Below are 27,883 nucleotides of genomic sequence, written 5' to 3' on the forward strand. Positions count from 1 at the left end.
CAGATTGCACTAGCTGGTATCGCAGCAGATAAAAAAAAGTTATTCTTCTCTTGCTGCATTTTAAAGCATGGTCTTTAAATATTATCTCTCAGAGACCTCTCTTTGATTGATTGTCTGAATGTCTCTCCAAATGGTTCTGTGCACTTTTCTAGTGTATACCATTTTCTCTTTGATGTAGGATGTTTTATATATCACAGGCTTATTAAACCTCTTACTGTCTATTGGTGCAGAGAGGACAGTGTTGAAAGTTTGGGGGTTTTTTATGATGATTTATTTCAGTACAATGAAAAGAATAACTGCTCAGGAACGGTTGCCATTTTAAATACTACTAGCTACCTTTTCACTAACAGAATCAACAGTGCATCTACTTCACATCAATTATCTATATTACATGCTGTTCAGTTTTGAAACAATAAATCAAAAATGTCCTGTGGTCCATGCTAAAAATAAAATTCAGTAACACTCAGTTTTTAATGTAAACAAATAAACAAAGTATCATCTGAAAACAACTAGTGATTCTTGTACGCCTATTACCATTTATTCTCTTTAATAAGAGACAATCCATTCATCTTCTTTTGGTGTCATTCACACTTCGAGTCAGAGGTAGTTAATACACAATTGTGTAGAAATTTGTCTGTTCACGCAGTAATTTACCGTTTTGCTGCAGTCTGTTTTTTAAAGATGGAATTAAAATGAATGCAAAACTCATTAACCCTGCTAAATATTTTATGCACTCATAGAGGTTGCTTTTGAAGCAAATGGAATGCAACACCTACCTGGGTTTGCTTTCCTCTCTTGGTCTCTGTCTGCTGACACTGCAGCTGAGTGTTCAGTACCTCTTGGTGTTATAGAAGTTGCAGAGAGACTGTGGGTTATAACTGTTTTATTTCCCTGTAGCAGCAGGTCTCCTGCTTCCTGTGGAATAAACAGGAAATAGAACCATGTCAAAATGTAATTGCACAAACCACATTATAGATGAGCATGTAGAAAAATGCTCTTCATTTTCTTGTTTTTAATCTGAGAATAAATATTAAACTGCAGAAAGACTGATTTGTTCTGTGCTCCAGGAAAGGGAGCAAAATATTTTATGTATGCCTGTAAACACACTGGAAAAATTTTTTGTTAACATCTCAAATTTTGATCGATTGTGTGTGTGTGTTGTGCACCACAACAAAGCAAGATATTGGCTGCTACAATTTTAGACGTCTAAAACCAGCCACACAGTAATCTCTTGCAAATCAGTTAAGCAAAGACAGAAAATGAACTGTCTAGCTTCTGTCTTTATTTTACACAGTGCTTTTCTTTGTGGGTCCTTTACAATTTTGTGTTTGGGGGTAATGAGCCCAATTCGTGGCTGGAACTTCAAGACCTTTTCCCCTTTTGTTCTTGGTTGGAAATGCAGAATGAGAGGTTCTGTTTGAGGTCACAGTACATGCTACTCGAGGCAGCCATTAGCAGATGCTCTAGAATTACCAGATTACTATGTAACTCATTAGACTGACCCCCCACCTGGTAAGGCAACTCCCATCTTTTCATGCACTATGTATAAATATACCTGCTACTGTATTTTCCACTCCATGCATCTGATGAAGTGGGTTCTAGCACACAAAAGCTTATGTCCAAATAAATTTGTTCATCTCTAAGGTGACACAAGGACTCCTCGTTGTTTATGTAACTAATGTCACAAAGTTACCATCTGCCAGAGCTACAGGGTTACTCACAGGAATCGTAAACAAGCAAGAGAGAGAAATTCTGAAACAAAAGTGAGATTATCCTGTAAACATCCAACTACCTGGCAACTCTTGAGCATTCTGACAGTGATGGGGTTCGCACTTACCCCTCACTATTCCAGTAAAGAGTTTACCTCTGTCAAGTCCCTGGATCATTGCTGGCCTTGGTAGTCTCAATCTGGGCTCACTTTCTAATCACCTTCTGAATGGCAGCACCTTGTGTTCAGTCACCAAGAATGACTTCTATCTTTTTAATATGGTGTTACCTAAACTCGCATCTCAGTGTGAGCTTATCCCTCACTTGAGACCACATCATAATAGTGCAAATGGTTAGAGTAATAATGAATGATTTTCATAGGGACAGAAAGTAAATTATCCTGATTCAAATTCATTTTAAGCATTCCAATGCAACTAGCTTTGAATTTTAGTAGCTTTGCATCTTTTTTCCAGTTAGGAGCCTGATCTTGTGTAACACTGCACACCCAGATCTTCAGTTGAAATGAAGTGGGAATTCTGAAACACACGATTGGCTCCAACTGACTGCGTGCTCCTGGCTGGTAGGGACTGTATCTACTTGTGTATTGACACAGTGCTAAGTACACTGCCAGGGCTTTATAAATAATAGTTGTGATCTGTAAAATATCACAGTTTAAAGTCAACATTTTAAATCAAATAATTTTGGCTTGAAAAAAGTAAGCTCACAATCTGCAGACACCACACACACAACTGTGACCAGTACTTCTCAAATTGAGTAATACGACATGTTTGAGGAATAAAGGAAAATAGAGACGGGCACTAATAAATCTTTCACTTAATTATCTGAAATACATTCTGAAAAGTAGTAACCTTGTTTTCCATGCAGCCACCTGCCTAAGAGACATCAAAAGTCTTTCCAAGGAATCTTTCTTTGAGTGCATTAAATTTTGCTTAGTGCACATTGATCTCAGGATTTCTTTTGTTCCCCTTAGCACTGCAGAATCACACTTGCAGCTTAATAACCAAGAATTGCATTGTTTCTCGGCTCAAATAATTACTTGCTTTAAATGGGATCTCAGAGAAACTGTTTTTCCTTGTCTTAGCTGTTTTCTCCAACAAAGCTGATTTTATAGTAGCTGTGGATGTGCATGCATGTATTTCTACTGCACTCCATCTTAGATGATAGAAAGAAGTCTTATTTTAGATGCTAAGCAGAAATGTCCTATTAGTTAGCTTTATGCTATACTTTAACCAAGGCCTTTACTGTTGTGTAGGTTTATTTTAATTGATAAGCCTTGAGCTAATGGTTGCTCAGTTTTGCTTGTTTCACCTGGCACTAAATTCTGTTAATTTCTACTAGCCTATTACTAAACCCTGGGTAAATGGGTTCCTTTTTTTAAACAAACCGCAACTCAGTTTCCACACACACATCACAGAACTGTTCACACTTATGCAAATTTGCTTCTCTGTTTCTGTTAATTCTTTTGGGGGTAGGAGGGATGTATATCTGATTGTGTAGAGTAATTCACTTCATTTTAAAAGACTTCAAAAGAGCTAAATTAATCAACAAATAGGAGAGTTCATGGTTAGTTTAACCTTATATCTAAAGCATTTAGGCCTTGTCTACATTAGGAATTTTGGGCAAACTGTTCCCAGTGTTACTAATACCAGTGCATTTCCTCCAGTGAGCATGCTAGTGCGGTGACTGTTTCATATTATTGTTCTTGTAGTTTACTGATCTCACTATTTATGGAATGGCTTGGCTCTGAATTTGTTAGTGTAACTATAGCGACTTGACACTAGAAGTGGTGCAAGCTCTCCCAGTCCTGGCTTGCAGTCCACTGCTGTTCCCGTCCCGTTTGACCAAAGACTGCCAAATGCTCTAAATTGTTTTGTACTGATGAGGCACGTTCACTAGGGGACTCCAGTGAGAACTTCACATTCATTCTCATTCCTATCTGCATTTGGATTTGAACACAGTTTTCCAGACGAGAAGGACAAATGCATTACAGCACTCCTCTGCCTAACACTCCTCATTTTGGGGGGTCCTATTTAGAACTGAGGTTCAAACCTCACTAAACAGGTAACTTATCACTTTACCTTCCAAATATAAGAAAATTCTAAAAGAAAAATAAAAACCCTGAGAACTATGCAGGATTTGCCTCACCTGAACATTGGCAGAAGATGGGCTCCCATCGTCTTGTAGCATAGGCTTCTCTTTCATGTCTGTGTTACACTCGTCAGTGTCTGTACAGTCTTGTTTAAAATACTTTCTTGGTGGAGGTTTGGGCTTTGACGATTTAGGTTTTCTAACAAGAATCTCCATCGATTTTTTTATGTTCTGAGAGGGATGGCCTGCTTCGTTGCCAGTGGGAGGGGAATGGTTCTCCAAACTGGTTCTGGACAATGAATCCAGCAAGCCAGGCTGTCTGGTAATTGGTACATCAATGCTGTGTACTTTTGCCTTCATGTCAGCAAGCTGGTATGGGGTGCCATTACTGCAAGATGACCTGGGGTTGTAACTACTGTCACTGCTGGAACGGGTCATTAGCTTCTGAGATCTGCGGTTGCAATAAGCAGTGTTCTTCTCAATATGTTTTTCATGCTGGTATCTGCCATGCCAGCTAGTTTCCAGTCTTTTAACACCTGTATCAGCAACATGATTAAAATATATAAAATGCAGCATATACCTTGATGAAAACACTCAGATACATTCAAAGCATTTACTTCTAGGGTTGTAAATCAAATCCACTGTAAAACTAAACCAGGTGAGTATAGCTATCTGATCAGTGTACCACAGCGAAAAGGGGGGAAAGCATTTGTGGAGGCATTTTAGATCAAGGAATCATTTAATTGTTGGGCACAAACAGTACTACCCCCTCAGATATACTGTTCTCCCGTATAGTTTGCTGTTGGTTCAATCTATTAACCCCGTTTGAGAAAGAAAACGAAGGCGAAACGTATCTCATATTATAAAGCATTGTGATAATAGCACTCCACATTGTAACGTGGCAAGTAGCCCTAAGGGGAACCTAGTGTTCCTTTGCCAACAAGGGAAATGGGATGCTTGTCCCATCCATAGATAGGCTGCATGTTATACGAACACCACATTATTTATCTGCTGACATTGGGTCAGATAGCTTCAGCCAGTGACAGGGGGTTAGAAAGTCTGAACAAGCCCCAGAGGAAGTAAGCACAAGAAAATGTAATGGTTAAGAAAAGTGTTAAATGAACATTATCTAGTCTGTTTCCGACAGGAAGTAAGTCAGAAACAGAAAGTGAAATCACAGTGAAAAATTTTCAGTAGTGCAATCCCACTAAAGTTTGCAACCATGCCACCTTTTTGAAACTTTTACCCCTTGTCACCTATGCCATACCTTGGGCCCAGCATCTGAGTCTATCCCTTTAAGTCAAGGATGCAGCTCTTCCAGGAGCCCCTCAGTGTTGCTCCATCAATTGAACAGAGAGTGTTACTCAGCCATGAGGTTGATAGGGCTGGACACTGTTCACCCCCAGAGCCAAACCTGTTGCCTCTGCAGTAGTCCCAGTGTGGGGATCAAACCCAAATTCAGTCCTCCCAAGTGGCAGAGTATTGCTCTGGCTGTTCTTATCAGATAAACAGAAAATTCTTGTGAAGCACGTTAAAGGCTGTTTTCAGTCGTGAGAGAACAGAGGGCAGGGTGTGAACTACAGAGTACAGCAAGAAGAGGGAGGGAATCCGAGAGGTGCCACAAAGCATCAGCTTCACTGGGGTTGAGTCTCAGAATGTTTGGAGTATGTCTACACTACAGCTGGGAACAAGCCTCCCACTCTTAGCCCGGCTCAAGCTAGCATGCTAAAAATAGCAGTGCGGACAGTGTGTCTCAGACAGAGACTCCGACTAACAACCCGTGCTCAACACTACCACACTGAGCCCAGTCTCTGCCCAAGCTGCACCATCCACAGTCCTGGTTTTAGTGTGCTAGCTTCAAGCCCCCATAATGCAAGCCTGTCTACATGAGCTGCAGTGTAGACATACCATTGGAGGTCAACCAGGTGTCTTGAGCTTTTTATACCAGTCTCTGGCAGTATGTCTCAGGATGGACTTCAGTTGTACAGCTCTATGATCTTTCCTCCTTCTTTTCCTTCTGCTCCAGGTTACTTAACTAGTCTGGTATCTCTCTCAATGCTAAGTCATAGCGGCTCAGCCAGCTGAATGAATTCCCTTACCTTCGGTATTCCATTGTTGCCTCTCCCTTCCAAATCTGTTGTTTTCCACAGCTTGTGAAACAGCTTCCTTTAGCTGCTGTTCAGATACCTATAAAATGTCGTGTCATTCTGGGTCTTGCAAAGCTCACCAAAAGATTGGCTCACCACACAACTCTCCATTCCTGCAAACCCTTTCTCACAAAAATAGTCCTTACTCAGGCAAGTGGTCTCAATGAATTTAATAGGTCTAAGCATGTGAGCAAGGATTACGTGCATGAGGAAGGGTTTGCAGGCCTTTAATTAGTAATATATATTCAGTACAATTGAAACCTCTGTATTGACAATCTAGATAAATGGGACATTTTTCAAGAATAAAGGGTAGCTTATCCATTGTACAAGATGCACAATTCTGGGTTTGCCATTATAAGGTATCTGGATGGTGTATTTTTTTGGTGCACAAATTAACCCAGTAAATAGGTCTAACAGACTATTAGAAAACATTTCTGAAAAAAAAATTCCCATAAGAAAAAAACATTTATTTCATATCACTCAATATAATAGCAAGAATTGGCTGAGTAAAATTCAATCAAACCAAAACGCTGACTTTTAATTACCTTCTGGGAGAGCGGCTTAAAATCAATAATATTGAGTTTCACATTCTATTCTTGGTCTCTATTTCATCTTTCCCAGTTCTTACTCCTCAATGAGAAGTTTCATTTGAATGAGTTTCAGAAACTCTTGTTTTCTAAGAAGCACATGTTATATAGCATTGTTCCTGAAAACTTGTTTCTTTACCTTGTTTATTCAAAGCACACGAACTTTCATGTAAGACACCCTCTCCACTGATCCTTGCACCTCATATATCTCTATACATAAGACAGCACACTATTTTGAATTTAAATATCTTGGGTTTGCACCTTAGCCTATATCTTAGGTAAAACCAGAGGTACTGCATGGACATCGGCACATTATTTGCCAAACTGATTTATACCAATTCTGCTTCCAGTATTAGTGTTAGTTTGTCAATATTTGCTTTATTCAAAATCAGAAAAATGTGGAATGCTACCTGTGGATCAGGGTGTCTGCTAATAATAATCTGCACAGCACCAGGACTGCAGTGGCTTAAAACAGCATAAACTTCATTAAGTGTCATATTTTGGACTGGTGCTTCATTAATTTCTATGATTTCATCTCCACACCTACAAGGGGATAAAAAAAAAAAAATCCAGCAAGAGGAGCAGACTTTACATTGTTATTTTTAGCGTATTGTTCCCTCATGACCGTGACTGTGCAAGAAACATACATTCATGTGGTTGAGTTTTGTTATGGTCGCAGACTAAATTAGTGTGTTTCACTGGGTTCCTTCCCTGAAAATGGAAAGGGAATCAGCACTGAGACATGACGTTTCCTCATTTGTGCATTCTCCACGAATCTGAATTCTCTGCATTTTCCACTGTGCACGTTTTGTATTATAATGGCAGGACAGACAGAAAATGACACAGAAGGCTGGCCTGTTGTGTACTGTCTGCACCCACAACTTCCTTCCCGCCTATAATGTAGCATTTCACTTCTTGTTTGTGACAAGTCTACAACTTCTACTGAAAGGGCAGAAAGGACAGTAACAGTGCTTGAGACAAGCTGAGTGAAGTAATATCTTTTATTGGACCTACTTCCAGTGAACGATACAACCTCACCCACTTTGTCTCTCTAATATCCTGGGACCGACAACACTGCCACGTAATACAGTGTCTGTCCTTTATGTTAAATGCAGAAGAGTAACTTATTAATAATCAGCTTTTAGATATTAATTATTGGAAGCTCTGTCCACTGTTGAACTCTGTCTTTCCTAATGAAATTCCAGCATGGCACAGCTGGGTACTATCATGCCCTCTCTCCCCTCTGTCCCAAACATGCACATGGGTGCTGAGGGTTTCAAAGTTTCAATCCAAATGTTGCAGAACTTGCCGCATTTTCAGCTGAGTTTCCAGGTACATTCAGAGTGCAGAACAGGTGCAGAACTCAAAGGATTTTTGTTTTAACACAACTCTAAAAACACACAGTGTACCAGGTCCTCCTAACATTATCCTCTGGCGATGAAGCTCTCAAATCTGATGGGATAAATTTCTGTTGGTGTGGAAGGTCCCAGACGCAATAAAGCTGTATTTCTATCATACAGTCGGGGATAGAATTTGGGGAACGTGTGCAAGACCTCTGCAATGCCATCTGCACCCGGGAACACTCTGGGTGCACACAAAGTATTGGGAAGGAAGGGGCAAGGCCAGTGGATCAGTGACTATACAGATCCTCTAGTCATTTCTCCTGGAGCCAGAGGTGAAAGTAAGCTGGTACACCCTGGTACGGCGTACCGGCAAGAGCTTCCCCAGGCGGCAATTGAAAGGGCCCGGGACTCCCAGAAGCGGCTGGAGCCCCGGACCCTTTAAAGTGCCACCAGAGCCCCGCTTCCGGAGTCCCGGGGTAGTGGCGGCGGCCGGGACCCCCAGGGCTCCAGCGGCGATTTAAAGGGCCGGGGGCTCCGCTGCAGTAGCGGTGGCTGGGAGCCCCTGGCCCTTTAAATCCCCACCAGAGCCCAGCCACTGCTACCCCAGGGCTTCGGCAGCAGGGCTCAGACGGCGATTTAAAGGGCCTGGGGTTCCAGCCGCCGCTACCGCCCTGGGCCCTTTAAATCTCCGCCAGCTCTGGCAGCGGGGCTCTGGCAGCAGTTTAAAGGGCCTGGGGCGGTAGCAGCGGCCGGAGCCCTGGGCCCTTTAAATCACCGCCCGAGCCCCGCTGCTGGAGCCCTGGGATAGTGGCAGCAGCCGGGACCCCCGAGACGCCATCGGCAATTTAAAGGGCCCAGGGCTCCATTGTGGTAGCAGCGGCTGGGAGCCCCTGGCCCTTTAAATCACCGCTGGAGCCCCTGGCCACCACTGCTACCACTACCACAGCCGGAGCCCGGGGCCCTTTAAATCTCGATTTACAGGGCCCGGGGCTCCAGAGGCCCCGCCTCTTCCGGTTGAGGCCACTCGCTTTCTGGTTGAGGCCACGCCCCCCTGCTGAGGACTCCGGCGTACCGGTAAATCCTTTAAGTTATTTTCACCCCTGCCTGGAGCAGGGGAATAAACTGGTCCCAGAAATGATTCCTTCCATCCATCCCTTCTAAAGGCCCATGTACTGCAAAGCCCATTTACTTGAACTTTGTGTGGGAGAAAGGGCAGCATTTGGCCCCATGACAGACACTGTCAATATTTAAATCAGTCTGAGTTTGATCCTCAGTTTTCTCATGTATCTCTTTTCATTCTCAGTTCCTGTTTTCCTGGATTATAATCCCATTTCTTGCCAGTTCATCTCCGTTCCTGTATATTGCAATACTTAGACTCCTGCTTGGAGAGATGAGAGCTCCATCTGAGATGACAGAGCTTATCTGGCAGGGGAATGTGAAACTTTCATTCTGAAAGGTTCTTTGATAAAAAAAACATTCAACATACCTGAGCCTCCCATCCATATGAGCCACGGAGCCTGGTGAGAGGGTATGGATAAATATCCCGGAAATGCACTGGGAGTAAGGGACACTGCACAAGCCAATTCCTAGGCCAACACCAGCTTCTGAAAGGGTTCATCAAAAAGATGCATAAGAAATGTGAACACCAAAATAATTGGGGAGTACTGTTTCTAAATGGTGGTTGCAAAACACGCTTGTTGAAAACAGAGCCATATCCTTGCAGTTATGCATTTTCCACAGGCAAATGCAGGTTTTTTTGTATGTGTAAGGAGGATGCACACAAATGTTGCTACACAAAGCCACATTTGAAAATTTAGTTCACACATTCATTGTTAGCATCTTTCAGATACAGTGCAATGCAGCTTTATTTTGCAAAGGCTCTGTCATGCAAACTGGATCCCAGATCTTTTTACAATGAGAAATAATAACAGAGAGAGGGAGAAAAAATAAGAAGGAAATGTGGTTGTGTGTAGCCTGAAATTGTACTCTTTTTTGTTTTCTGTGCAAAACACGTTTAGATTTGTAAGAGCTCTTCCTCTTTACAGAGACAGCAGCCATTGAGTTGATACAGAGTTGATGCAACCTATGCAAGAGAGGAGTCACACTTATTTACTTTTGTTCTTTGTTTTGGTGCATCCTGTCTTCTAAACTAAGTCATTCTTTCAATGTCTGTGATTTCTTTTTGTGTATGGAAAAACACAGCAGTTGGGGGAAGAGACAAAAGAAATGGCTGTTTTACAAAGCCATGAATTTTCACACTGAAATAGAGAGTTTGTATAATTAAGAATTAGAGTTGTGTAACGTGCTTAATTAACTGAGTTTGAACACTCAGTGAGTGGTGTCTCAGAGGGATTTGCCTTGTAAGGGAGTGAGGAGAACTGAAAGTGTCAATCTAGTGCCTGAGTGGAACAGTGGGTGGAAATATGGTAGGCGAAAGACAACAATTGATAGATAGCTTGGCAGGATATCACGGTAGGCACTGAGTCTGTATTAGGTGAGTTGAAAAAAATAATCTGTGCAAGCAGGGGAGGAATTAGGATAGAGTGAGGACAAACATGCAGAAAGTAAATGAGCCATCAGTTTGTGAATCAATGTCTTGTTCCATGTATTCCTTGTTCAGTTTATTTTAGCACTTACCTTTGTTTAAGGAAACTTCCATTATGACCCTGTCATTGGGCTTTGTGGTGCTTAATGAGACGGCAGCACCATCTGAACTGAAAGAGCTGTTTTCCTTGGTTATCCGAGTGCTGGAGCTCAGAGACCGACATAAGTGTGACGATAGGTAGCTAGAGGCAGAATACGGGGTGCTGAGGCTTGTCCTGACTGTAAGGGTGAGGAGACCCTTTTTGGCCTGCTAGAAAATGAAAACAATGAGTGGGCTGAGCTCACGTGCACCTTTTGGGTAAAGATAGAAATTGTGCTGTGAGGAGAGTGTGTAACCTTGAATTTTTGTAAAGCATCATAATGTGTTAATCCGTACATTGATTCTCCATTCAGTTCCAGAATTTCATCACCTGTTTTAAAAAGGAATAATTAAACTGTGTTACTAATTGCTATTCCCGAATTGTGTGAGAGACAAATAGCCAAGAACGATCATGCAGTAATGCATGGAGATGAAAATATACCACTTATAGCACTGATTTCAGTGGGACCAGATAGAGCCCTTCGGTGAGATTAAAATGCTGCTATAAATATTTTGTGCTCTAAATCAAATGTGTGAAAATTAAGTTAATGTGAGACTCCTCCCCGATACAGGAAATGATTGGATTTTTACATTTTCAGTATTGCCAACTCTCGCAATTTTATCCTGACTAGACATTTTGGATTGGGGCTTTTTTCCCTGCTTCATGAAAAGATACAGTTGCCAACTGTCTAATCACACAAATCCAAACACCCTTGTCCCTGCCCCTTCCCAGAGGCATCGCTCCTACTCCAACCCCTCTCTGAGGCCCCGCCCTGCTCACTTTATCCCCCCGCCCCCCAGGTGGCTCACTCTCCCCCACCCTCACTCATTTTCACTGGGCTCAGGCAGGGGGTTGGGGTGCAGGAGGAGGTGCAGGCTCTGGGCTGGGGCCAAGGGATTCGGAGTGTGGGAGGGGGCTCTGGCCTGAGCCTGGGGCAGGGAATTGGGATGCAGGAGGGGGTGCAGGGTGCAAGCTCTGGCAGGGAGTTTGAGTGCTGGAGGGGGTTCAAGGCTAGGGCAGGGGATTGGGGTGTGGGAGGGGATGAGGGGTGCAGGCTTTTGGAGGGAGTTTGGGTGCAGGAGGGGGCTCCGGGCTGGGACAGGGCATTGGGGTGTGGGAGAGGGTGAGGGGTGCAGGCTCTGGCTGGGTGGCACTTACCATGGGCAGCTCCCAGTCGGTGGCGCAGCAGGGCTAAGGCAGGCTCCCTACCTGCCCTGGCCCCATGCCACTCCTGGAAGCAGCCAGCACATCCCTGCAGCCCCTGAGGCGGAGGGCAGAGGTCTCTACATGCTCCCTGACTGCCGACTCTGCAGCTCCCATTGGCTGGGAAATGCGGCCAATGGGCACTGTGGGAGCAGAGCCTACCTTAATCCCGCTGCGCTGCTGACCGGGACAGGAGCCGCCCGAGATAAGTGGGGCCAGGGGGCTCCATGCACTGCCCCCTCCACTGGCCACTCCAGGAAGTGGTAAGCATGTCCCTGCAGCCCCTGGAGGGGAAGGGAGGAGGCTCTGCAAGCTGCCCCTGCCTGCAGGCACCACCCCTGCAGCTCCAAGTGGCCGGGAACTGCGGCCAAGGGGAGCTGTGGAGTCAGTGCTCGGGGCATGGGCAGTGTGCGGAGACCCCTGCCCCCCTCCCTAGGGGCCGCAGGGATGTGCCGGCCACTTCAGGGAGCAGTGCGGAGCCAGGGCAGGTAGGGGCCCTGCCTTAGCCCCGCTGCGCCACTGGACTGCCCACTCGCAATTTTTCCCTTTGTCAAAATGGCCACCATCTCCTTGTGCCACTCATAGGCCTGAAGCCAGCAAGACAGATAGAGTCTATCAGCTTGTGGCAATCAGGCTGCCATTTATAAAGTTGGCTGCCACCTCCTGTTTTGAATGAGACTAAGGCCATTCCTACAGGCAAAATGGCTACCACTTTATGGCTCAGGGGACTAGTCAGGACATATGGATTGCAAGGGGCAGCAGAGACTCTGTAAAAAGTGAATGGGGGAGGGGAAGCAGGGCATTGGTGACAGCAGGCGGCAGATTTAGGTGTTCAGGGGGATGTGGGGGTGCAAAGTACAGTAACGAGGTGGGAGATGGAGAGATGGAATGGCAGCTTCCCTAGCTTGGGGTAATGGTGGGTAAGGGGAGTCCTCTCCAAGCAGCCAGGGGAAGGCAGTGTCACAGTGTTGCCAACTCTCATGAACTGATCATGAGTCACAGGATTTTGGCGCCTGTAGGAGGAGCTGTTGCGATGATGCCAGGAGCTCCTCCAATCCCATAATTTTCAGAGAGGGCACGTGGGCAGAGCTCTATGCAAGAGCCTTGGAGCTGAGGACACAGACCTGCCCTGCCACTGAGCCCTGCCTTCATGTATAGCCCTAGAGCAGAGAGAGTGTCCTAGGGAAGGGGGAGTTGGGGAAGTGGTGCTGCTGGGTCCCAGGCACAGACGTGTTGCTCTGGGGTCAGGGCACTAAGAGGAAATGGATGGCAGTTCCCCTATCTTAGGGATGAGGCTTGGGTAAGTGGTGTCTCCATCTGAGCAGCCTGGGAGAGGCATGCATTTCTGTGGTCATTAAAGCTTGCCTTTTTCAGCTTGAAATGATCACATATCCACACTGGAAGAGGAGTAGAGGGAAGTCAAAAGACACGCTAAACAACATGATCAGATTTTTTTTAAAAAACCCACCCTCCTGATTTTGTGGGGTCTGGCTGATGATTTCTGATCTCTTGAGGTTGGCAATACTGCAGGTGAATGGCTAAAAACTTTGAAATTTCATTGAAAAATGGAAATATTTGATTTCCACACTCCAGTTTTCTGCCTCGTTCTATTTACAGTGGCCAAAAAGGTAACTGAGTCACTAGCCTCTCTTCTGAGATTGTAAACAGAGGAGCCATGCCAATTAGAATGTGGATATTTGCCATGCAGGCAATGAAATTAAACTACCACCTCATTTCACAGCAGTTACCAAACAATCTTCAGGGGAAAACAACTTTCATTCACAACCAACCTGAGCTGGCTTTGACCCTTATGTCACCAATCCCACAAGCAATCCGATCCTCTTTTGTCCTACATTTTAAATGTCCTACCTTCTTGTAACCTTCCATCAGCAGCAGCAGCTCCACCTGGAAAGATGGTCTTTACATAGATACCAATGGGCCCATAAATGCTGTCCTTCCCTCCAACAATACTGAAGCCCAACCCCTAAATTATGAAAGAGAGACAGAGAGACAGAGAGAGAGAGATCATGTTTATTTCTCATAATGGTTACATTATTTTCCCTTCTGTACTAAGATGCTACATGGGCAATAACAATTAGCAAAATTGTATGATGGACATTAATATGTTCATTACAAGATTTAAAACAAAGGTGGATATAGTGATCTCCAACTTAAAATTTCAGTTAAATATCTTCTAAGTTCGTCTTTATAAAAGTCACAGACCATTAATTTGATACTATATATGCACTGCAATAGTAACTTCTGATGATTAGAGCATAGGTTTAAGTTCCATACTCCTGACTCTGCCACTAACATAATGTGTGGCCTTAGGTGAATCACTTAACCTCTTTTGCCTCAATTTCCCGACCCATAAAATGGAACTGATATTCACCTCAGAGGGATATTCTGAGACTTACTTCTGGGGGAATTCTGCAACACTGCTCACACGCAGAATTCATGTCCCCCACAGGTTTTTTTTCTCCACAGAAAATATGTTCTGCCAGGGGTTGCCGTGGCACCAGAACAGAGGGAAGCCAGTTCACCAGCCACAGGGAGGCTGCCAATAGGGAGGACAAGAGGCTGCCTTTCTCGCAGTGCCCTGCCTGTGGGACCAGGTGAGGAGGCGCAGGATATGGTGGGAACAGACAGAGCAGGGCAGATGGGGCTGCTGGGGTTCTGGCATTCTGAAGGGCTAGCTGGGGGGGGACATACTGGGGCAGGGGCTGAATGTGAATAGGAGTGCAGGGCCATGAGCACATGGGGGTGGCTGAGTGTGGGTGCAGGGACAATGAAGGGGGGAGGTGGTTGAGTGGTGGTGTAGGGACACATGAAGATGGGGGAGGGGAGCATGGGGATCGGGGAGTGGGGGGCAGGGGTTGTGTGGGGGCAGAGAGTGGCTAAGTGGGGGTGCAGGGACACATGGTGACGGGGGAGGAGGATGCAGGGCCGCATGGAGATGTGGAGAAGGGGTGGTTGAGTGTGGGGTGCAGGGACACATGGGGATGGGGGAAGATGTGCTTGACTGAATGGGAGAGGCTAGGGGTCAGACAGGAGCTGCATGGGGGAAGCGCCCCAACTCCCTAACAATCTCCTCCCTCCCCAAAAAAACCCTGTTCCATACTTCTCCCACTCACATCCAACAACCCTCCAGGTTCACTCCAGGCTCCTTCCCAGCAATTACTTCCCTCTCCCTCAGCTCCTCCATTACCCCTGAGTTTCCCAAACCCTTTGTACTGCTTCTGAGGAGGGAGGGAAATATGTTTCATTATTGTAGTTTAAATGAATTATTACTCAAAGTTCTGTATTAATATGCCTAGTAAGAAAACTATTTGTCAAAAAAATTGAATTTCTGAATCTTTTTTGTTATCTCTGTTGTTATAGACATACTTGACAGGCATTTTGAAATAAATTGAAATTGGTGTGATTATATTGTGTTATTTTGACCAAACCAATAAACAGAATTTTGCAGAATTTTAAAATGTTGTGCCCGGAATTTTTAATTTTTTGGCACAGAATTCCCCCAGGAGTAGAGATTGTACTTAATTACTATTTGTAAACCAACTGGAAATCCATGGATGAAAAGTGCTATGGAAGTGCAAAGTATTACACACAATGGGGCCCTGATACATGACTAGGGCCCCTAGGTGCTACCGTACACAGTACAGGTGATGATCATAATAATTTATTTTATTGAATTCCACAGAAGGACTTTCTGATAGTAGTCACTACATCTGTAATGGACATTGTTATTTAGAAAGAGATCTTAATTAGAGAATTTACAGGCCTAAAAGGCCTCTGTTTAAGTTCTAGCTTCCATATTTTATGCATCCCAGTTACAAATGAAAGTCAGTCAAAAATAATCACAAATAATGCAAATGTGTGGCAGACAGAGAGCAAGAACACCCCTTTGGCATTTTTATTTGTAAGAGTGATAGCAATTGCCTTCTCTCTGTCTTGCTAGATATGGTCTGTGTAAATCTAAGTTTTGTTTTTGTGCATGTGTACATGATTTGTACCGAGGGTCTTGCTTATGTAACTATGCTTTATCACCGACTGCATCTTGTGGAGTTTCCTGGCTTAACAAATCAGGATGATGCAAGCTGCAAAGCACTAGATGATATAAACAAAGCTGGTAATACGTTGCCATGGAGAACATGCTCTAGCTACTGTGCACACATGCGATTCCCATTAGCCTCAATGGCAGATATGCACGTGCATGGAGAGTGAGCCCTCACTTAGAGTACAGTAGATGTGCTATGAAATACTGCAAAATCCGAATCGAGCTGAAGACAAGTTGCACTAACGAGCCAATCCTGCAAGGTGCTGAATTCCCTCAATTCCTGTTAAGTCAGTACCTAACAGGATAGAGTTCAGCTGTAATCTTGCTGTGTGAATGTTTGGTGTTTGTGAAAGGTGACAAATCAAAAGGTTCTGGAGGCTGCAGTCCTTTATTTACCTGGAGGTCAGATACGGCACAAGCAGTGCATTCTTCCCCACACTGCCAGTCCACCACTGTCTGTCAGCTCTGACTTGGAGGGAGCATCTCGAGAAGGGAGAGGCTAATTCAGTCTCCAGACCCCATTCAGTCAGTGCCCCTGGTTGTTAAGAAGGATGCCAGTGAATGTCAGCTGTTGGTGGTGATTGTGTCCATTAGGAACTGGACTGTGACCACCAACACACGGCACAGACCACCAAACAGTCAGCAGAGGATGGTGATTTTTAGTCACTGGCTGCCCAGGCCCGGATTGGAACTGGCAACCCAGAGGCGAAAGGCTCCCTGTCCCGTTACCAGCCTCCCTGCACCATTCGCTCCCCATTTGATATGTACCTTTATACTGGGGAAGGTGACTAGCATTCTGTTTATGGTAATATACACAAGCATCTCACCTTCCCTTGGCCTTTCATCAAAACAATGTTTGATATTACGGAAGCCTGTGAGCCACAAGACGTATGCGTTAACTGAGCAGTGCTCAGTGATCTAGAGGGTCTTGAAACAGCCTGCAAAGAGAAAAATAGTTTTAATGCAGTGCCAGGCATTTACATACCAGATGAATGTGTGCAATTGCTCTGTGAGAGTATAGTCTTCATGGAACAACAGAGATCCCACAGGCAGAACATGCTGGGTTTTAAAATGTTTGTTTGCATGATTCAGACAGCTCGTTTCTCCAGGACCCAATGGGCTACAGAATTGTCTGGAACATGTCCTGGTACTTCAGTCTTTTTTCAGACGCATAGGATATTCAGCTAAAAACCTGAGGTCCTTATAGACTATGGGCTTCATTTTGAAATTGATTAAATCATTTCTATGCTTGTCTAGCTACTGTGATCCAACCAGATTTAGAATCTAGACCCTAGAAGTACTCTCTCATACTTGAGTCATATTATTTGTGTTGGCATTTGATATTCCCATGCCAAAATTATGTGGTTGCACATTTGGGTCACAACAAGCACTGTTATGTAAGGGCCTGAGTACAGCACTGTGAATCCAGATCATCTCCAGATTTCTATTCTTATTATTTATTGCTATTACTCAAAGCTCTAGTCTAGTCAAAGCTGTGCAATCCTGACTTTGCCATTGACCAGCTCTGTATCCTTGTCACCATTTTTCTGCCCATTTCCTTTGCCATCGAAGGGTGAAAATAATATAAACTTTTACCCATAGCATCTTGTTGTTGTACACTATTAATTAATGCCATTATAAGTGCTTCAAAGATGTAAACAGCCACATCCTGAGATTAAGTAGCAGTACAGAATTCTTCCAGTGAAAGAAGTAGTTCCGTTTTGCTTGGATCTATTCAGTGAGAAGCTGATAACCAATTTGCAAGTAGTCTGCTTCCCTCAGTTTAATAGATGGTGGATTTCTTAATTTGTTTCCAGCCCATCAGGCATGACCAGTTTTAATATGAGTCTGTATCTGTAGTGATATACATGTAAGCAGGGTCTGAATGAGCTCTACCCTGACACCCAGCGATGAACTGGGGAGCAAGACGTCAGGGGCAGACCATATTTGCACAGGCACACCTACTCTGCCTAGGTGTACAGCAGACAGAGCTGCTTTGCCAAAGTGATCAATTTTGGCAGGTTTGGGGTTACAACCCACTCTGAATGCAGAGGTATCCTTATTGCATGAGTAAAGGGCAGCAGAACTTAGTACTGTATGCCTTGACTGAACCCCCCTTGCTAAGCAGGGAGTAGGGATGCCAAATCCCAGTAACGATGAGAGCGGATGGGGACTGGTGTTCCTACCCAGCGGTGTGCGCTCTGCCTAAAGAGTCCTAGGCCCCATTTGACCCTCCCCTCTCCAGTGTTTAAAGACAGAGCAGATTGGACTTGACTGAGAGGCCTTGTTTCTGTTCAGTGATTACTAGAGCTGAAACTACTGATGAGCAGGTCTAGGAGCTAAGCTTTGGACGTGGGGTGGGACAGTGTTGCAGTGAAAGACAATGAAGAGGGAGCAGCACCGAGGTTCCCAGGTACCCAGTGAAATCACTGAGCGCAGGACTACGTTGGGGGACCCCAGACCACGGCAAGCCACAGTGGCAGTGATAACAGTGGCAGAGATGAGGGTGGTAGAGGTGGCAGCAAGCGGCCAGCGATGGCAGAGATAACAGCGGCGGCAAGCGGCAAGCCGTGGCAGAGATAGCAGCGGTAGTGAGCCAGCTGGAGGGGCAGCAGCAGCAGCTAGGGCATGGCTTGATGCCCTGCCCCCTCACCCCCACCACAGTGGTGGATAGACCCATGTGAACGCACCTCTGAACTCCGGGTCTTTGCTGACTAAGGACAACCAACTGTGAGTGGGGAGCAGCGGAGGGAAAGGGGAAGGGCGTGTTGAAGGGACGATCATTCGTTGGGAGTTTCACACCACGCGATGGGAAACTGAGGCAAAGGACACCGCCCAAAGTACTGGGGGTGGGTGTTTGTTTATGGCTACATGCTTTTGAGCAGTGGTTGTGGTGTTTTCTCATATGAATGCTTGGTTCCCTTTCCTTTTTAATACAAGTTTTTCTTTTGTTATACACAGACTCAGTGCTTGCAGCTGGGGAGGTATTGCCTCTTAGCGGTGCCCAGGGATGGTGTTTAGTTTTCTCAGATTACTGGGTGGGGACTTAAGCCACTTCTGTTTTGTATTGTTCAGAGGAACCCCTAGATATTGAACCTTGTTGCTGCCAACTCCAGCTGGCAGAAAGGTTACATACCTAATGAAGACGTCCTATATGAACATTAGCACGAAGCTTATTTAAGCACTGAATCAAGTTATTATCTAATGCTAAGTATGCATGAAGTTCAGCAGGGCTAGAAGCATGTGCAGGGAAGCTCAGAGTTCTGATTTTCTACAAATTTGTTTATGTAGCGATGTGAAACTAACAGCTGCATGAGGATCTAATGTATGGAACACCCATCAAGCATTCAGCTTCTGCATATGTCAGGAAATGAGGCTTGACGAGTACATGAGAATAAGCTTATTCGTGCAGTACCATAGAGAGAGTTAAGAATGTGAATATCTGGGAGATGGCTGTGTAATGCCAAAAATATACTCAGTGAAAGGTACATCTCCGTCAAAACCCTGGGCGGTAGCCCATCTTCCATTAGGGACCTGAGATATGTGCAAGTTTATACACAGTTTGTTGAAATTCATGCCCCTGAGGAAGGGCCTGTGTAAAGCTCTTCAAGGTGCAGAAGCATTGCGATTTCTATATGTGGCCAGCAGGGTGGATCAGTCATTCAGGGGACCTCTTCTGCTGTCACAGTGGCAGTGCTGTCTCCTGGCTCCAAATAGGTGAGAGGGCTATGGGGGTGACCAAGGGAAGGGACAACAGCATCCACTCTCCTGTGGATCCACCGTAGCTGGAAAACGTGCATAGGGGATGCTCAGGAGCAGCAGGTGCTGGAGAAAGGACAATGGAGGGGCTGTGCTGTCGTAGAGCCTTTCCTCCATCTCTGGACCTGCACCTCACACAGTCAATTCAGTGTGGCTTTGTGCAGGTGTGTGGGGGGCGGGGGGGGGAGTAGGCAGAAATTTCACCATGGGGAGGGCATCCCTTTCACTTGGGATGGCCCGCTGGCAGGGAGCATGGCTGGAGCGACTGAGAGATGCACTGATTCACTGTATCCCTAGTGCAGTCTCCAGTGGCAGGGCCCCTAAGGCGGGAAAGCTTTGGCAAGAAAACTAAGTGCAGCTTAGCTGGAGTGTTCTTGTTGAGCCTGATGAATGTAACTTTCTAGTGGTGTGTGATTTCCTGTTGCACTTACCGGACCTCTTCCTACCGAACAGTCTAGCTGCTGAGAGAGTGACTTCCGGTTACTGTAAAGAGAATGGGGCTGTCTGTCTCTATATGCTGTTGATTTCTTTGTCACTGGATAGTCAATTTCCCCCATCCAATAAGGATTTACACCTACAGGAGACAGAAGGCATGACACCGTATTTTTCATGAGCATTAGCTTCAAACACTTCTGCATCAAACACTTGACTCAATAAATTCCGTTTAGAAAGATTTTTCAAGTTGTAAATACAACTGTACCAGGCAGTGATGGGATTCCCTGAGCCACCTTTAAGAACCAAACCTCACAAGCTTCAGTTGCACCCAGTGACTTCACACGATCAACTGCTGGGCACACTCAGCTAATAGAGAGAGTTCTGCATGGCAGACACACAGGGCCTTGTTCAAAGACTGCCTGCTGCACATACATTCCATTCACTTTTATGCACAAGCTTCTGCATCCATAACCCTCTCTCTCCATATCAGGGGCTCCTTACAAGGGAGCATCTTAATTGCATCACATGATGCACTGAGAGCAAAATCACATTACCCCGAAGTAAAGAAGACAGATACAGTTATCACAGAATCAAAGATGATACAGATGAAAAGACCTGTTAGCTGAGCCAATTCCTCCTTCTGCCAATGCAGGGTGAGACTATTATATGCATTTCCCCACTTTCCTTGAAAGACTATTCCACAACCTTACAGACTTCACTGTTCGGCAGACTTTTTTTAGTAGATACAGGTTTTCAAAAGACAGTAGGCTGGATGTGTATTTTTTTCCACAGCAAAACCCTGGGTGCAAGATTGTGGAAAATCTGCCCACTAGTGCACTGTGTCTACACGGCTCTGCTCCACTGAGGGACTTGCACCCCGCCTGTGCTACCACAGTGGTGCTGGCCAAGTTGTGGGGGGAGGGAGAGAAAGGAGGGGATGTGCTGACTCCGCATATCCCCAGGGCAGCCTCTGCCAGTGTGGGATCCTATGAAGCCCTGACTGCAAATTCAAGCTCCATCCTTGGGAGAAGCAGCTGAGAAGGACAGCGGTGCAGACACTACCTACACTTCCCCAGGGGTGAGACCCTCTAGGACACAGCAACCCCAGCTGTCTTAGAAGGGGGTAATCAGGCCCAACCACCTAACGCTAGACTATGTGTCCACAAAGGGGTTCTGCTGGCATAAGCCATGAGGAGGAGATCAGGCAGCTTGTACCTGGATAACGATGGCATTTCTATCTGTTACAGGCTTTCACAGTTTGAATCACTGGAGTGTACTTCTGTTCATGTCACCTATGCCAAACAACCATAGGAGGCCAGAACCCGATCCAGCCTTTCTGGCTATAATAAACTGCTGCATCAATGACCACCCTCTGGCCTATGCCATGTCTAGTAGAAGGAATATGCAGTGCTGGGGGACTGGGCAGGTAATTCACCTGTTTAAAATTTTAACATGCTGACATACAGAGTATAGGATTGGGTTTTCTGGCTGTGCCCTGTTTCACTACTGCTACCCTTGCTATATTGTTTCTGTGCTTTCACCTATGCTGTGTACAGGCACATCTGGATTTCATTTTATTACAAGCTATTTCAGCTACTGCACGTCCCCATCAAGTTTCCTTTCTGTCTGTTTATATCTATCTTTGCATTTCCAGTGTGCCCATTGCCATGGTATCTGGGCAAAAGTGAAACGTCTCCTAGAGACTCAGCTAAGTTGTTAGTTTTAACTATTTCACTCGAAAGGCCATGTTGATTACATTCAATGGAAAACAGATAACAGCATTGTGAATAATCATCTCCATATGACAAATATTTTACCAAGAAAGCACAATGTAAACTGAAAGGGTTCATTATTTGGGGAACATGTATCACTAGTCTGTACATTTGATTAGAGAATAGATACTGTCCTCAGCCCATCTGAGTATCCCGGAACACTATTACTTTAGTTTCCAGGAATTACAACCAGAAAGGGAGAGAACATCATAACGTAGTTCATAAACTTTATGTCCAGATGTCTCATTTAATGCAAACATTTAACACAGCCTAACACTAAAACTACAGCACAGAAGTTAACACTGAGTTAAAGCGACATTCCCAACATAAAACTGATACATTTTAAAATGTCACTGCCCCTATTACTAAAAACACTTGAGAGTATGGAAATATAAATAATTTTAAAGATCTAATATATTTCTCAGCATTTATGCTGCTTGTTTCCTTTTTGCATTTTCACTCATTCTCTCGAAGGGACCTTCAAAATTGAACCTACAAATCAAGCTCATGTACATCTTTGCACACAAACACAGTGGGTGAAATCCCAGTCCTACAGAAGTTAATGGGAGTTTTGGCATTATCTTCAGTGGAGCCAGGATTTCACTTGTGTACCAGCATACATCAAAACATCAGATACACTGTGTGTATGTGTGTGTGCAAATAGCTACACAATGAAATAGGTGTGCCCATATTTGTGACTACAAATCCGGGAGGCACACTTGTAAATGTTACCCGTATTAAAAACTTGTTTATAGTCAATTGCAATACCTGCTTCTCAAGTATTGGTATATGTTGCCTTTGGGAATGATAACACTTAAGAGGAATGTTTAAATTAAAAATGTTTTTTTTAAATTACAAAAGTGTTTTTGTTAATGTTAATTTTAGTAAAAATCAACCAAAGCTTTCCCCCACAAAAAATAGTCTGAACCAGTTCAGGGTACCTTTAAAATATGCAAAATGGTGTGCATATGTAAGTTGATACATAATTTTTATGTACAGGGATCATGACTGATAAGTATGCATGGATATCTGAATCCATTCTTTAATACTAGCTTGTCATGCACCATGAGTCTTACAGAAGAAACTAGCTAAAACCCTCCAGAGTAAAGCTTGGCAAAAAAAGCTGTTTCTTTCAACATCATGATATCGTAACCTGAGAAAGTTTCATGCATTTAAATTTCCCAAGAGAATATATTTCCTCTTAGAAACTTACTGGTTGAATTACTGCGAGTCCTTTGGCAGCTGGCTTTAGAGTGCAGAAAACAATTAGTTTGTATTTCCATTTTAACAGGCCTTTCATTACAGACACCTATCGAGGATTCCTGAAAAGAGACCCAGAATATTTTAAATACAAATCTGATCAGCTATGTTTTTACTGAGAGTGCTAATCACTTCACCAAGTGCAACAACAAAAACATGGAAGTTAATCTCAATTTTTAAAAAAAAATTCTCACAATTCAGTTTGCACAGACTTCAGCCTGGATTTTAACTTATATCCCAGAACTTGGGGAGGAAAGCAGTTTATCTGGCATAAATGGAATGATAAGGGATGGTGATTCTAAATTATTTGTTTGATCACATTTCTTTCAAAATATCAGAAGTAATTGTAACTTACCTGAGGACTAGTATGGAAATACATGCAGTTGAGAAGTTACATTCAGGATGCTAGGTAAAAAATGAGTCTATCTCCCTCTTCTTCCCCCACCCGCAACAAACCTACAAGAATATTTTCATTTCTTGGTAACTCCAGATATGCTGCTCTAAATATCAGATGTGACTAGTGGTTTGATTTTAAAGGGGCCTGATTTTTGGAGGGTAGACGATTAGCACTTTCTGAGAATCGGGCCCTTTCAAGGAGTTCCAAGATAGGCACCCAAGATCACTTTGAAAACGGTGGCCACTGTGTTCAGCATTTATATGCTTTCAATTAAACAAATTTGTCCAAAATTAGCTTGGGAGTTTAATGGGAAAAGTAAATGATTACACCCAACTAGGAACCCCACTCTAAGCATACTTTAAAAATAAGAAGTTTTGTCCATCTATGGATCTAGGCAATGCAATTTATTGCAATTCAACAGGATGTATTGAGCCTTATCAGTTCTAAAAGAATGATAAAAGGGCACTAATTGCATGGAAAAACCTCTCTCAGTTAAATCATTGGGGAAATAACTATCACTTTGCATAAAAAGCCAAGCCAGTTTTACTCAAGGGAATCTTGCAGGGGCTGAGGAGGCCACAAAATGGTATAGGAGCAGGGTCTATATGTCATAAGATGTTGAGGGCCAACAACAAGATGTAACTTACTTCTTGAAGTCTAGTTTTAGTAGAGCTGTTTGGAGGTATCCTATCACAGTGAGCCACTGAATGGTAACGTTCCTCTTCAGCAGCAAGTGGCACCATTGCCAAATCATAAAAAAATACATCCTCTTTCCAGCCTGCTTCCCCTAGTGAATTCTTTAGAATAAGAAGCACAAAGAAGAGTCTGAAGGGTGCGTTGTGAAACTGATTTTATAGGTTTTGGCTAAGCAGCCGGTTCCAGAATCTCATTTCCAAAATGTTTTCTGTTAACTTTTAGTTTTATTTTTCAGCCAACATAATGTATGTTTTAAAGTGCACAGTGGGACCTAACCAGGCTGAAGCTGTTGGCTGCTACCACAATATAAATGTTAAATATAGTCTGCCTTATAAAACATAAGTCCTCTTTGATTTTGAAAGGAAAAAGAAATAAACCCCTGGTTAGAGTCTAACAGACCTCACTGTGATAGACAATGTACAGTATGAAGATGCTAAAAAGAGGCACACTCTGGGCAGGACTGCAGACTTCAGTTCTCATTTCTCTAACTAAGCCTGTACTAGCTACGGTAGTTTCCTGGCTCTAGATAATTGAATGTTTTTTTCGTTAACGTTTAGGTCCCAATCCTGCAATGAACACCTGCACGAACACCATTGACGTCAAAGGGGCTCCATGCAGATGCAAGGCAGGGAAGCACCCCCATGGAACTCACTGCAGGAGTGGTGCCTTAGGGCTTGTCTACACAGTGCTTCAGTCTGTACTAGCGGGGTATAAATTCTAGTGTGCACTAGTGTGTTGCACACTAATAGGCCCAGGTGGACCCTGCTGGCGCACACTAAAAGTTCCCTAATCTGCATTAATATAGTCCCATTTCAAACACATTGTTTAGTGTGCACTAGACTGTGTCCAGTACCTGCTGTCTTCATGTAATTTTTGCCAACATGCTATTTGCTTTTATCAAAAAGTGAATGCCCTGTCCAATCATTTATTCTGAATCTCTCCTACAAATTATGAAAGTAGGGTTTTAATTTAAATGAATGCATATATGTAAAATGTAACAAAGCCTCTGACTTCCTTTTTTTTTTTTAATGCCTTTACTATATGACAGATTATTGGGAGCGCAGCAATAACTAAATTAGGGAAATACAACCAGCACCACTCAGATGTGTGCTTGAGGGTAGGTTAAAACCGTGAGATCTGGATCCAAATGGTCCACCCACAAAAGATCAAAGGGCTTCCACTGGAAAAGGGCTTGTTTGTAATACTCCTGCCTCACTGTCCTGTTAATGCTACCTTGTGCTCTCTGATCCCCATGGTAAACCCTAGCACTCTGTAGCAGTGGGTCCCACAGCTATAGAGCCTTGGATCCAAACTTGGTGGGTCCTTGGCCCTTTCCCAGCCCAGGTCCTGGATTCATGGATCTTCCATTCATCCACCCCAGCTTTGGTCAATCTGTACATAGAAAACACACAGTGGTGGGGTATGTGCTTATGAAAGGAGTGACTGTATAGTCCCAGCTAGAATTTCTAAGGGCTGATGGCTCCCCATAGTCTCTGTTTGTCCTGGAAGAGCTACGCTGAAGGTTAGCAGACTTAGACCACGTGAAGTTTGGGGGAGAAAAAACAAATGTTCCAGATGTTCAGTGCACTGATTCCTCTTCCTTTCAGTTAAACACTTTTGAAATGCCAAGGAGATGTGGAGTGGACCACAGCCTACTTACCTTGTTAGCAATCACCAAATTCACCAGTCCTGTTGCTGATTGAATGAGAGATTCAGCCTCTTTGTTGGTGAGCTCATTAAGTGATTGTCCATTTAGTGTTAACAGTTCATCCCCTGGGCTTAGACGACCATCCCTTTAAAACACACACACACACACACACAGTATTACAGACCCAAGAACAATACAGCATAATTGAGATTGTTCTTGGTGTCTCGCCCATAAAGGCACATGAAATCTCTCCTTTCCCCTGCCACCTTGAACACTCTCATGCAGGGGCTGGCTACAATCACAGATGGCTCCCTGCAAGTACTCCTTAGTGCACAAAACATCCCAAAGAGCTCCCTCTTCCCCCACCATTCTAAGCTGCGGAGAGGACTGTATACTGTGCTCTCTTAAGAGAACCCAGGGCCATAATGCCTTCCAGTACTTCTGGTAGCACAGTGACCCTTACTAAGGGCTATTAAAGAGGGGACACCATAAATCTTTTACAATGCACAAGCTAGCATCTTTCTAATCAATGATTAGATAATGCATAGAGAGTACACTTATAAAGTTTGTGGACGATACCAAGCTGGGAGGGATTGCAAGGGCTTTGGAGGGTAGGATTAAAATTCAAAATGATCTGGACAAACTGGAGAAATGGTCTAAAGTAAATAAGATGAAATTCAATAAGGACAAATGCAAAGTACTCCATTTAGGAAGGAATAATCAATTGCATACATACAAAATGGAAAATGACTGCCTAGCAAGGAGTACTGCAGAAAGGGATCTGGGGGTCATAGTGGATTGCAAGCTAAATATGAGTGAAGAGTGTAACGCTGTTACAAAACAAGTGAATACTATTCTGTAATGTTTTAAGCAAGACACAAGAAGTAATTTCTCCACTCTACTCAGTACTGATAAGGCCTCAGCTGAAGTACTGTGTCCGGTTTCTAGGTGCCACATTTCAGGAAAAATGTGGCAAACTGGAAAAAATCTAGAGGATAGTAACAAGGATGATTAAAGGTATAGAAAACATGACCTACGAGGAAAGATTGAAAAAATTGGGTTTGTTTAGTCTGGAGAAGAGGAGGTGGGGGTTGGGTGGACGAGAACAGTTTTTAAGGACATAAAAGGTTGTTACTAGGAGACGTTGTTCTTGTTAACCTCTGAGGATAAGACAAGAAGCAATGGACTTAAATTGCAGAAAGGTCAGTTTAGGTTGGACATTAGGAAAAACTTTCTAACAGTCAGGGTGGTTAAGCACTGGAACAAATTACCTAGGGAGGTTGTGGAATCTCTGTCATCGGAGGTTTTAAGAAAGGGTAGACAAACACCTGTCAGGGATGGTCGAGCTATTATGTAGTCCTGCCTTGAGTGCAGGGTATTGGACTAGATGATCTCTCGAGGTCCTGCACCTCTATGATTCTATAATCCTTATTTGCAATGAACATTGAGAAGAGTTAGAGCTGAGCATGGCTGCATGTTTTATTTCTAATATGTTTATCCATTTCTTCAGCTCAGTGCAATGTAAGATGTTTCCTGTGCATCACTGCATTCCTTTGGATTTAAGATCTTAAAGTGCAGCTGGGCAGAAGATGGGTCCTTCAAAAACCATCAAGTTAGTCCATAATAATAATTATAAACGAAGTACCTGTGGGCAGCACCCCCATTGATCACTTGGCTGACTGTGAACCCTTTCCCAAGAGAAGTGCAGTTGGGGGTTCTCGAGACTTGGATCCCCAGGCCATCATTTCCCGTGGCTATACAAAGCCTCCAGATGCAGCCATCCTGGTTCAGGAAGATGAAGACAAAAACTCTTTATTGCATCAAAATAAATATGCAGAGAATATTTAAGTTATTTACAGTTTGATTTTTTTTTAAAGCATCAATTTTCTTGTTCCTAGATCCAGATTATTTCTAAACACAAGAAAAGTAGAAGCTGAATGCAGCTCACTTCTGGGTAGATGCTGTTGTGTGAGACAAACATCTCAAACAATTCTTCTCCATGGGGCTGCAATGACTTCTGATTACCATAGGAAAAGATTATAGTATGATGTGTTTTACCATGAAGAGGCAAGAGAG

The 27,883-nt window shown here is 43.9% G+C and overlaps 1 protein-coding gene and 1 long non-coding RNA gene across 2 annotated transcripts in view; one reads left to right on the forward strand and one right to left on the reverse strand.

Annotated features, from left to right (window-relative positions):
• Positions 1 to 27,883, reverse strand: part of IL16 (interleukin 16) — a 53,303-nt gene that overhangs the window by 8,519 nt on the left and 16,901 nt on the right. The window contains exons 3-15 of the mRNA XM_043523558.1: positions 27,453 to 27,589; positions 25,820 to 25,952; positions 23,020 to 23,128; positions 20,031 to 20,173; positions 16,668 to 16,778; positions 13,650 to 13,764; positions 10,834 to 10,907; positions 10,531 to 10,747; positions 9,380 to 9,497; positions 6,961 to 7,093; positions 5,916 to 6,003; positions 3,874 to 4,352; positions 777 to 915 (exon numbers count right to left, since the gene is read on the reverse strand). Coding sequence (XP_043379493.1) covers positions 777 to 915; positions 3,874 to 4,352; positions 5,916 to 6,003; positions 6,961 to 7,093; positions 9,380 to 9,497; positions 10,531 to 10,747; positions 10,834 to 10,907; positions 13,650 to 13,764; positions 16,668 to 16,778; positions 20,031 to 20,173; positions 23,020 to 23,128; positions 25,820 to 25,952; positions 27,453 to 27,589 — 1,996 coding nt within the window. The remainder of the gene's footprint in view (positions 1 to 776; positions 916 to 3,873; positions 4,353 to 5,915; positions 6,004 to 6,960; positions 7,094 to 9,379; positions 9,498 to 10,530; positions 10,748 to 10,833; positions 10,908 to 13,649; positions 13,765 to 16,667; positions 16,779 to 20,030; positions 20,174 to 23,019; positions 23,129 to 25,819; positions 25,953 to 27,452; positions 27,590 to 27,883) is intronic.
• On the forward strand, positions 18,205 to 27,463 carry LOC119567193. Its single transcript, XR_005227102.2, has 4 exons — positions 18,205 to 18,570; positions 21,282 to 21,460; positions 24,717 to 25,886; positions 27,318 to 27,463. It is a non-coding gene; the product is annotated as an uncharacterized LOC119567193 (long non-coding RNA).

The sequence above is a fragment of the Chelonia mydas genome, chromosome 10 (genome assembly GCF_015237465.2).
Source record: "Chelonia mydas isolate rCheMyd1 chromosome 10, rCheMyd1.pri.v2, whole genome shotgun sequence".
NCBI classification, from domain to species: domain Eukaryota; kingdom Metazoa; phylum Chordata; order Testudines; family Cheloniidae; genus Chelonia; species Chelonia mydas.